This window comes from Sinocyclocheilus anshuiensis, unplaced genomic scaffold, assembly GCF_001515605.1.
Source record: "Sinocyclocheilus anshuiensis isolate Anshui unplaced genomic scaffold, SAMN03320099.WGS_v1.1 scaffold1031, whole genome shotgun sequence".
Lineage (NCBI taxonomy): Eukaryota > Metazoa > Chordata > Actinopteri > Cypriniformes > Cyprinidae > Sinocyclocheilus > Sinocyclocheilus anshuiensis.
Window position 1 is genome coordinate 89,709 of NW_015542633.1, and position 11,429 is coordinate 101,137.

The following is an 11,429-nucleotide window of genomic DNA, read 5'->3' on the forward strand; positions in this document are numbered from 1 at the left end:
CACACACACACACAGACACACACATACTCACACACACACACACACACACACACACACTCACTCTCACACACACACAGACAGACACACACACTCACTCTCACACACAGACAGACAGACACACTCACTCTCACACACACAGACACACTCACACTCACACACAGACAGACACACTCACACACACACACACACTCACTCACTCACTCACTCACACACACAGACAGACACAGTCACACACTCACTCACTCTCACACACAGACAGACAGACACTCACTCTCACACACACACACACACACACTCACTCTCTCTCACACACAGACAGACACACACACTCTCACTCACACACACTCACTCACTCACTCACTCACACACACAGACAGACACAGTCACACACTCACTCACTCTCACACACAGACAGACAGACACTCACTCTCACACACACACACACACACACTCACTCTCTCTCACACACAGACAGACACACACACTCTCACTCACACACACTCACTCACTCACTCACTCACACACACAGACAGACACACTCACTCTCACACACACAGACACACACATTCACTCACTCTCACACACAGACAGACACACACACTCTCACACACTCACTCACTCACTCACACACACAGACAGACACACTCACACACTCACTCACTCTCACATATTGGACATGGTTCGCATGTAATCAGTATATCATCACAGGTTGTGTATATTCTGTGCGGGTTTACCGGGCTGACGGGCGGCGGGACGCTGATGATGTTCGTCTCAGAGTTTCCTTTCGCTTCTTCATTCTCCGGCGTAAATGTCACTGTCTTCGTTTTTCTCCCGGTCTGTGGCGTTTTGTTCCCGTTTAATTTCGCTCGTTTCGTCTTGATTTGTGCTGGTCGCTCCGCTGCACGTTTCCCCCCGCGCGCCGCCATCTTTCTCTGCCACGTCACCGGAAGCGGAAACGCTCTCATCAAACAAGCAAGTGATACACCGAAGGGATATGAAACAATAAACTCACAGTTTAATAAAGATACAGTAGAAGAAATGAACGAGGATGATGACGAAGACGAAGAAGAAACGAGGGAGAGAGAGGACGATGATGGTGATGATGAAGGGTTTTCAGTGCTGTCGGAGCTACCCGTAGAGAAGAGCGAGAGACGCCCGACCTGCCGCCGATGCTGGTACACACACACACACACACTCACTCACTTACTCACTCACACACACACAGACACAGACACTCACACACACACACACACACACACAGACACACACGCACACTCACACACACACACACACACGCACACTCACTCACACTCACACACACGCTCACTCACTCACTCACTCTCACACACACGCTTACTCACTCACACACACACAGACACAGACACTCACACACACACACACACACACACAGACACACACGCACACTCACACACACACACACACACGCACACTCACTCACACTCACACACACGCTCACTCACTCACTCACTCTCACACACACGCTTACTCACTCACACACACACAGACACAGACACTCACACACACACACACACACACACAGACACACACGCACACTCACACACACACACACACACGCACACTCACTCACACTCACACACACGCTCACTCACTCACTCACTCTCACACACACGCTTACTCACTCACACACACACAGACACAGACACTCACACACACACACACACACACACAGACACACACGCACACTCACACACACACACACACACGCACACTCACTCACACTCACACACACGCTCACTCACTCACTCACTCTCACACACACACACACACACTCTCTCTCTCTCACACACACACACAAATCGAAAGCGAGAAACTGTAATAACAGCAGCATAAACAGATTTGACCAGTTTCACTGCGGTGTGTGTTTGTGTTTGCATTGAACTGAAGTGAGTTTAATCATTTAAATGCGAGATTCACTGTTGAAATTGCAATGATTCACATTGATCACATCCAGAATCAGATCTTCTCCGTGTGTCCGATGCCTCGCTGAACGGTGTGTTTTGTGTCTCGGCAGTCGTCCGCTGAAGGTGTGTCTGTGTCCGTATCTCCCGCCGTGTCCTCTAGACGTCTCCACGTGTCTCTACATCGTGCAGCATCCGGCTGAGGTTTGTGTCCGATCATCTCAAAGCTGCGTGCTGCGTTCCTGCCGCCGTCAGATAACTGAGTTTTCTTCTTTCTGCAGGAGAGTCGGGTTCTGCGCACGGTTCCGCTCCTGGCAGCGTGTCTCCCGCCGGGAAAGTGCCGTGTTTTCATCGGGAGGCGTTTCTCTGAAGAGAGGTGAGTGACGTGAGCGCGTGGTGAAGCGTCTGCGTGTGTTGCCATGGCCTTCACGGTGTAAAGATGCTCACACGCTGCTGCTGTATCCCGGAGCCGCTGCAGAGAATCTGGAGGATCTGAGCACTGATTTCACCTCGACGGCCCACAGCGTGATCCTGATCGACGGCACCTGGAGTCAGGCTAAAGACATGTTCCTGAGGAACGCACTGCTGCAGCTGCCCAGACAGGTGCGTGCACTGAAGCAGCTCTGAGATCTGTCATACAGTAATATTTAGGCAGTGTTGTGCTGATGGTTTTCCGCAGGTGCAGCTCCGCAGCGCCCCCTCCAGTCAGTACGTGATCCGCACGCAGCCCACCAACATGTGTGTGTCGACGCTGGAGTGTGCAGCCGCTGCGCTCTCCATCATGGAGAAGAACCACAGCATTCAGGAGGTCGGTGTTCAGAACAGGGTTATGAGTCTGTGTGATGGATCTGATGCTGATGAGCCCTTGGTGTCTCCCGTAGGTTCTTCTCAAACCTCTTCAGGCTCTGTGCTCCTTCCAGCTGCAACACGGCGCTCAGATCCACCACAGCAAAGAGCATCTCATCAAAAACGGACAGTACAACAAGATCATGCCCAAAAACAAGCGCAAGATTCGCCGGATGCAGAAACTCCTCGCCAACCAGAATATATGAGACGACAGCATATTTTTCAGATTCTTCTGCAGCACTGAGATTCAGTCTTTTGTAGTTTTACAAATTCAGAGCAATCTTGACATGAGCCTTCTGTGTGGATGAAGCTTCATCTGTTCGTTCTATTGTAATGTGTTTATTTGAATGACTGATTTTATTCTTGTTTGCTGAATTAAAGCGATTGATGTGTGACTGTTTTGCGCCCTCTGGTGTCTGAATACTGCAACGTCGCTGAGAAACTAACCGAATAACATCCGAGAGTTAAACAGCCAATCAGCTCGCGACTCTGAGCGCCTCTAGCTGCGCTTGGCCAATCAAATGAGGGCAAATACATTTAAGGCGGAATCGACGCTTCTGATTGGCTTTCCAGCGTAATGACATCGTGCTTAAAAGATATCAACACGCGATGAAACACTAGAATCACCTTCATCGACACGGTACATGATCATATTTACTATTACTTATGTGTTCTCGGTTTGATCAGCTGTTTGTGATTTTAGATGCTTTCTGATCATTTGTAAATCGCTTAAGAATAATTTTTGAGTGCATTTAAAGTGATTTTATATAGTTTGCACTCAGCTAGACGGTTATTGCATTAATAATCATTTATGCTATAATGTACGTGTTCATAAATTACGAAGTTTATTATGTTAATAACATGGTAATTGCTGTTGTTACGGCTGTCCTTCAGATGTTTTCACGCGTCAGTTCCGCGGAGCTGCAGCAGACTCTCGGATCGCTTCACAGTCTGAATGAATCGCAGTGGAGCATCGCGAAGAAATCAGTCAGTTCGGTTCAAATGAGTCGACTCAGTCCCGTTTAGACGGAATCGTTTCTAACAGCTGTAATCTCGTCGGTTCTTTGGCTCTTTCAGAAGGATGTGACCGTCTGGAGGAGACCTTCGCAGGAGTTCAGCGGCTTTCTGTGAGTTTAAAACCGCTCTAAACCAGGCTAGTTAGTAAAGCACAAACTACTTAAACTAGTCTTTAAAGTTAGTTATCTAATTTTCTCTTAAAGGTTGGTCATAAATTTTTAAATTATAGTAGGTTGGTCTAATTTGAATGTGAGAAGTGAGACTAATTTCCACTTGCTGACTGCTAGTTAGTCAAACTAGTTCTTAAAGGCAGTCTTATCATTGTGTTCCCTGCAGATATAAAGCTGAAGGAAGCGTAGCAGAGAATCCGCAGCGGATCATGGACCACATCCGGCCCGGGGCCTGCAGACTGGACTGGGACAGTATGATCACTTCACTGGAGATCCTGCAGACGCTAGACCAGGTGAACATCGTTAATGTGAATGTTCAGTGATCTAGAATCTCTGATTAGACCGACTGAAGTGTGTTTAGGGTTAAGCGTATTATAAAGTCTTCTCTGTCGCCTCTGGCTTGCTTAGTTGGGGACACTTCATTTCCAGCGATACCGTTGACTTGATTGCAAAGATACTATTTAAACTGAGCTGGATGTTGACATCACTGAATTCAATGATGAACTGTCTTTAACTGAAAAATTTGTGTTTACTATTGTCATTTTGCATTATTGACACTATTTTCCTAATTAATGCTGTTCAGTTGCTTTGACACAATCTGTATTGTTAAAAGCGCTATATAAATAAAGGTGACTTGACTTGACTTGACTTGACTCAGTCTGTGACACCAGCGTTGATGAGCACATGACAAAATAAAAACTGCTGTGTGTTGTTCAGGGCTGTTGTGTTGTGAGGTACACCACCGCAGGGCAGCTGTGGAACATCATCTCTCCGAGAGAGTTTGTGGATTTCTCCTGCACCAGCGAGTATCAGCGTGGCCTGCTGTCCTGCGGTCAGTCGCTCTCAAAACACCTCATTTGTTTTCTAGATCAGCTGTTTAGCTCGAGTGAAGCCACTGGAGGACCGATCACAACACATCTGGTTACCATCTGCTGCTGTGAGCTGGCGGATCTGGGGCCGGATCATTTAAGAAAGCCAATCTTAAGGGCCGGTCACACTTCATATTTCCTTCATTTGACTTCAGTTCATACGCAGCGAATGCAGCGCATGTGAATTTCACTGCGTTCCAAAGATCAAGTTTGCTGAACTCTGACCTGTGAAATGATATCGCATGAATCCACGTGACCTCGCAGCTGAATTAATGATTGGAGCGTCGCAGTAAAGTCAAGTAGATCACACACAGCTGCGTAGATTTACTTACAAACTGTAGTCCGTTACTGATTACTGGACGAAAGCTGTAGTCCGTAACGTAATCATCACATTACACATTTTAGGTAATAATTCATTAAATGATAAAAAATATAAAATTAAAATAAATCATTTTAAAATAACATCAATCAAAATATAAAAAATAAACATTGTATTTATTTACCTGCATGTCTTGTGACCGTGAACACGTGATTCTGAATAATTACAATATTTATATTAAATCTCAGGTACTTCAAGTAAATATATTAGCTGAAAGAAGTTCCCTGCATCACATGGAAGAAAGAAATAACATGAATGTGTGCATTAGAAAGACAAAACTGTTAAATAACTCCCGGAGCGATAGCTCAGATAAAGAGTGTTCATCAGTAGTTGATGCGGTGTTGAAATATTGAGAACACACTTCTTAAAGCTGAAAGTGTTTCTGTGAATCCAGAGCTCAGATGCTGTATAGTCACCTGAATAATGCTCTCTGTGTGAAACTGAAGACTTTCTGAATATATATAAGCGTAGGATAACTTAGAAAGGAACATTTAAAAGAGGAATTAGAGTGAATCAATAAATTATGAACAATGTATTGCTATTGTGTGATTAATATGTAATCAATAAAAAGTAACTGTAGTCTGATTACAAGTACTTAATTTTTGGAATCTGATGATGTAATCCAGACGAGTTACTCCGCAGCTCTGATAACGTATTTTTACATGTCTGGTGCATTGTGTGTAGACGGCGGAGAGCGTGACGTCAGATTAGGACGGTTGGCGTGTTGCGTGTGCAGTCTGTCACGTGTTGCGTGTGCTGGTGTTCTTCAGGTGTGAGCGTGGAGCATGACGAGCAGAGAGCAGGCCTGGTTCGAGGATGCAATCATCCGTGTGGCTGGTTCTGTGTGCCGGCGCAGGACTCGGAGCTCAGTGTGCTGACCGGATACATCCAGACGGAGCTGAGGGGAATGCTGCCGCAGCCGGCGGTGGACACAGCTATGGCCAGCGGTCTGCTCCACTTCTACAGTGACCTGAGACGAGCGCTGAACACTTAGTGTTTCATCTGACGAACTCTAACGAGCCGCCTCTGATGCTCCTCATATACAGGATTTTGTAAATAATCGTCACATTCATTTATTAGTGCACGTTTTGTTTTGTCTGTTTGTTTTTGGTTTAATGTGATTAAAACCAGTGTAATTGTTTTTCATAAAATGATGTAAAATTGTAAACATTGATATAGTATTTTTTTTTTTTTGTCTTATAAATTTCTCTTATTCTTTATCATTATTTCTCTCTCTTTGTAACTGTTGGACAGATTAATTTGTGTGTTTATTGTCCTCATATGCATGAAATATAAGTTACAGCATAAAGTAGGCGGGTTTTATTCTTATTAAATTAAGACAGTAGGAACAGGGTCTGTGCTTTAATGGCTGAAACTATTTGTCATAAATGTGACCCTGGAGCACAAAAGCAGTCTTAAGGGTCAATTTCTCGAAATTGAAATTTATGCATCATCTGAAAGCTGAATAAATAGCTTTCCATTGATGTATGGTTTGTTAGGATAGCACAATATTTGAAAATCTGGAATCTGAGGGTGCAAAAACATCTAAATATTGAGAAAATCATCTTTAAAGTTGTCCAAATGAAGTTCTTAGCAATACATATTACTAATCAAAAATTAAGTTTTGATTTATTTACGGTAGGAAATTTACTAAATATCTTCACGGAACATGATCTTTACTTAATATCCTAATGATTTTTGGCATAAAGAAAACATACAATGTATTTTTGGCTATTGCTACAAATATACCTCTGCTACTTATGACAGGTCTTGTGGTCCAGGGTCACAAATAGAATTGACACGATTTTAGTGTAAATACAAACAATATAGTGATTTTCCACCTTCAACCGATGTCCCTTTAAGTCGTTAATATGCGATGACGCGGAAGCCCCGCCCGCTGACGCAGCTGCGTTCGTGCGTGCGCGCGGCAGCGGAGAAGTTCGTGCGATGAGTGTGGATCCGGATCGCAGATGAGGTTCGGCTCTTCTGCCGCTTCTAACGCGCTCCGTGGGCGTGACTATGTGAGTCTGACAGCGGCTGACGCGAGTTCAGAGATCCGGTGATGCGATGCGGTTCGGTTCGGGTCTCCATGACAACAGAATCAGCGGAGTGAGTAACTTTAATAACACGCGAGACATCAAAGACAGATGATCGAGCTCGATCGGCCGTGTGTTCTGCTGCTGTCCGTGTGTTTGTCCTTTAAGATCCACTTACAGGAAAATCCTATTTCTGTTTCGCTTTGAATGTGAAGGGTTTTCCCCTCATCATCACGCGCGCGCGCGCGTGTGTGTGTGTGTGTGTGTGTGTGTGTGAGAGAGAGAGTGTGTGTGTGTGTGTGTGTGAGAGAGAGAGTGTGTGTGTGTGTGTGTGTGAGAGAGAGAGTGTGTGTGTGTGTGTGTGTGAGAGAGAGAGTGTGTGTGTGTGTGTGTGTGAGAGAGAGAGTGTGTGTGTGTGTGTGTGTGAGAGAGAGAGTGTGTGTGTGTGTGTGTGTGAGAGAGAGAGTGTGTGTGTGTGTGTGTGTGAGAGAGAGAGTGTGTGTGTGTGTGTGTGTGAGAGAGAGAGTGTGTGTGTGTGTGTGTGTGAGAGAGAGAGTGTGTGTGTGTGTGTGTGTGAGAGAGAGAGTGTGTGTGTGTGTGTGTGTGAGAGAGAGAGTGTGTGTGTGTGTGTGTGTGAGAGAGAGAGTGTGTGTGTGTGTGTGTGTGAGAGAGAGAGTGTGTGTGTGTGTGTGTGTGAGAGAGAGAGTGTGTGTGTGTGTGTGTGTGAGAGAGAGAGTGTGTGTGTGTGTGTGTGTGAGAGAGAGAGTGTGTGTGTGTGTGTGTGTGAGAGAGAGAGTGTGTGTGTGTGTGTGTGTGAGAGAGAGAGTGTGTGTGTGTGTGTGTGTGAGAGAGAGAGTGTGTGTGTGTGTGTGTGTGAGAGAGAGAGTGTGTGTGTGTGTGTGTGTGAGTGTGAGTGTGTGTGTGTGTTTCTCGCGTTCGTTGTGAAGCTCTTCTTCTCGACTCTCTGACCGCTGAATGTTTCCAGCTTCACACATGACTGTGGTTTGACTGAAGTGTCATCAAACTCTCACACAGCAGCAGCAGCACTCCTCAGAGCTCCAGTTCAGCTGCAGTGTGACTGTAAGAGTCTGAATGCAGGAGGGTTTCAGATCGACCTGCTTCTGTTCACACTGGATGCGCTGGAGGTGAGTCGGTTTTCTGGCTTCAGCTCCATTATTCACAGCGCTGGATCAGCGGATTCTGGCGGTTTGGTTTGTTTTGTTTTGGTGGTTTCCAGAGCAGGAACGGCTCAGAAGTGTTTCTGGAGTTTGTGCAGTTACTTCTGTATCTCCACGAGCAGCTGTGTTCTTCTGCAGATAACAGCACTGAACGCCGCCTGATAACTCGCGCTGCTCTCGTCTGCGTCAGTGTGCCTCCGAGGGACCGCTTGTCATTTTCTTGAGATCAGAAAGTTAAGAAAAGTCCATGAGATTCGCCGTTTGACCCTCTTTCTGTTTAAGAACAATAGTAGGATGGGATTTCATACTTGCATTAATTGAATGCTTTCAGGAGGATTGCACCTCATTTCCTTGTCCTTCCTCTCTGCAGACTGTGTTTATAGCTGCGTGTCGTAAGTCCAGGATTACTTCATTTAGACACGCACAGACATGAACAAGTGGAGATGAATGACAAACAGCTGTGAAATCGAGATCACCTTTAGATCCACGTCTGAGCGCGGCTGATTTCAGAATCAAAGCTGCTCCAGCATCTGCTAGTCTTCATTATAACATGCAACACTGAATCAGATGAGCTTGTGAAATGACTCATTCGGATCAAATGGCGTTCACACATCAGAGCGAACGGAAACCTGCTCCGCTTGTTAACGAGGACAGGTTCTATCGTTCCTGAACCGCAGAAGAACTCGAGGTGATGAGAGAAGAACTGCTGAAGTGTGTTGCGGATCTGAACGAATCCCAGCGGCTCCACACGTTTGTTTTTAAGGGCTCATTTTTAAAATCAAATGGCCGTCTCCTGTTGGAATAACTAGTTTCAGTCTGCAGCTTTAATGGAAACTCATCATTAACTCTTCAGGAAAAACCCAAGAGAGCAGTGACTGTCGATCTCACACACACACACACAAATGATTAAATCAGGCTAACTTTAATATTATTCACATGCTCTGATATTTTCATTTCCTCTTTCTGATCAGTTTCGCCACAGAAGCTCAGGAGAGACACACACGAGTCTATGAATTTCCATACGCTCTGCTGTTGTGCCATCAACTATTTCAAGCCGTGGCTAAATAGCGAGCTGTAATTGGTCTCGTCTTCTTTTCCCACAGTTCAGGATTCTGGCAGTCATATAGCAGAGCGTTCTGTGTTTGTGGACTATAATAACTAACATCACTGAAGCAAGAAGCCGTCACCAGATGATTGTTCCTGATCAGATCAAATGGAGTCTGTTTTGTTATTGATGCTCAGTGTTGGCTGGTGTTTGTGTTCACAGTCGTTCATGTTCAAACATTATTTGGTGTATTTGGTGTAATGAAATGTGTTTATGCGGTTTAAGGTTCAAAAAACACATTATTTTCCACATACTGTACATTACTGTTTCTCCTCTATGCCCCGCCTTTCTGAAGCGCGGAGATTTTTACAAAGCTCATCGTTCTGAAAAGCGAGGTGTGCTCTGATTGGCCAGCTATCCAGTGCGTTATGATTGGCGCTTGTAACACTCCAAAGAGAAAGGAACAATTGAAATCGCATCATATGACCCCTTTAAGGCTGCTATTAAGTATTCCCCTTAATTATTTAAGTGTTCCCTTAAGTGTTGCTACAAAGTCCTTAGTAACCATTTCACCTTAATAAATGTAAGGGACCAAAAGAGCTCCCTAAAGTCATCTTAAGCTCAGTATCTGCAGGATTTTTAAACTCAAATGTAAGACTTTAGACATTTTTTAAGACCTGCACAAATAAAATAGCGCAGTAGGGCAATGACTATGGTAACATATTAAACTGTAAAATGACTGTAAAAAGCATGACTTACAGGTTTTCACAAAACAAAAAGTTTTATATACATTTTTAAGTAAATGGACCAGTTGTATCAATTATGATATCAATTTAAACAATTATTATTAATCAATTATTACATTAAATAATATAAATATAATTTTTGTCTTAATTGTTTAGATTTTTATAATGCATTATCTTGTCGATCCACCTGTTCACATTTACAACTCTGCGTGTTTGCAACGTCAAAACATGGGTTAATTTTCACATTTGGTAAATTTTCCATCATTGGTCAGCAGAAACAAAGCGGTTTCCTCAGTAAGGACTGTACACAAAGCAGCGCAGAAACAGGCAGCGCTCATGTTTATTTAATGTTTGTCTGTGTTTTAGTTGGTTAGGTTTATATTTCATTATGTTCTGTTTATTGTCATAGATATGTATACGTATCTTTTTATTGTGAGATGTAGTAACTATAGTAACCGTGAAACACTTAGTATAAACACTTGGGTAAGGGTGACAGTTAAGACGTTTGTTGCAGCGCTCCTAAAGAAATCCCTTACCGCAGGGATTTTGTCCCCCTCAGGGATACCCCTAAGTTAAATTACTTAAAGGGTTAGTTCACCCAAAAATGAAAATTAGGCTGTGTTTTACTCACCCCCGAGGCATCCTAGGTGTATATGGCTTTCTTCTTTCAGACGAATCCAGTCTGAGTTATATTAAAAATTGTCTTTGATTTTTCAAGCTGTTTCATGGCACTCAGCGGGTTTTGCATGCATCTGTCCAAAAGAAGTTAAATAAAAAGCGCCCATCCATAAAAAAAAGTGTCTCACACGGCTCCGGGGGGTGAACAAAGGCCTTCTGTAGCGAATCAATGCGTGTTTGTAAGAAAAATATCCATATTCAAAACTTAATAATTACTTTAATCTAGCTTGCGCTCACTGTTGTACACAGAAGCAGCTCCGGGCGGATGACGTATGAGTTCAGCGTTGCATGCGCCGCTCAGAAGTGACGAACGCGGAAGCACAGGCGAGAGATCAAAACAAAACAACGGTCACTTATTAGAAGCACAAAACGAGGATTTGTAAAGAAGAATGTCGGAGGATTTCGATATAAGCCAAGAGGAGACTGCTTTTCCTTTGCTAAAGTAAGGAAACTTTGCTTCCTTTGCTCCTGTTAACAAACGTTGGTTTTCACGAGACTCACCAGCGCATGCGCAACGCTGAACTC

The 11,429-nt window shown here is 44.3% G+C and overlaps 3 protein-coding genes across 4 annotated transcripts in view; all 3 read left to right on the forward strand.

Moving 5' to 3' along the window:
* dtwd2 (DTW domain containing 2) overlaps nt 1–3,181 on the forward strand; it is a 5,139-nt gene extending 1,958 nt beyond the window's left edge. The window contains exons 2-7 of the mRNA XM_016494239.1: nt 751–1,175; nt 2,054–2,144; nt 2,222–2,316; nt 2,360–2,543; nt 2,620–2,748; nt 2,822–3,181. Of these exons, the coding sequence (XP_016349725.1) occupies nt 760–1,175; nt 2,054–2,144; nt 2,222–2,316; nt 2,360–2,543; nt 2,620–2,748; nt 2,822–2,992 (1,086 nt within the window). The 5' untranslated portion in view covers nt 751–759 and the 3' untranslated portion in view covers nt 2,993–3,181. The remainder of the gene's footprint in view (nt 1–750; nt 1,176–2,053; nt 2,145–2,221; nt 2,317–2,359; nt 2,544–2,619; nt 2,749–2,821) is intronic.
* Nucleotides 3,182–3,336: 155 nt separating this feature from the next.
* On the forward strand, nt 3,337–6,326 carry stard4 (StAR related lipid transfer domain containing 4). 2 transcript variants are annotated; one of them, XM_016494231.1, is made up of 6 exons: nt 3,337–3,426; nt 3,681–3,773; nt 3,864–3,913; nt 4,140–4,266; nt 4,691–5,000; nt 5,992–6,326. In XM_016494231.1, the coding sequence occupies exons 2-6, from the start codon at nt 3,681–3,683 to the stop codon at nt 6,213–6,215; spliced, it is 804 nt and encodes a 267-aa protein (XP_016349717.1). In that variant the 5' UTR covers nt 3,337–3,426; the 3' UTR covers nt 6,216–6,326. The 2 variants fall into 2 exon arrangements, with proteins under 2 accessions (XP_016349717.1, XP_016349718.1); XM_016494232.1 differs by having other exon boundaries at nt 4,691–4,805; nt 5,992–6,325.
* A 694-nt stretch (nt 6,327–7,020) lies between these two features.
* The window catches only part of jak2a (Janus kinase 2a), a 30,139-nt gene continuing 25,730 nt past the window's right edge, over nt 7,021–11,429 (forward strand). Inside the window, exon 1 of the mRNA XM_016494238.1 lies at nt 7,021–7,330. The gene's annotated coding sequence lies outside the window, so the exon portion shown is untranslated. The remainder of the gene's footprint in view (nt 7,331–11,429) is intronic.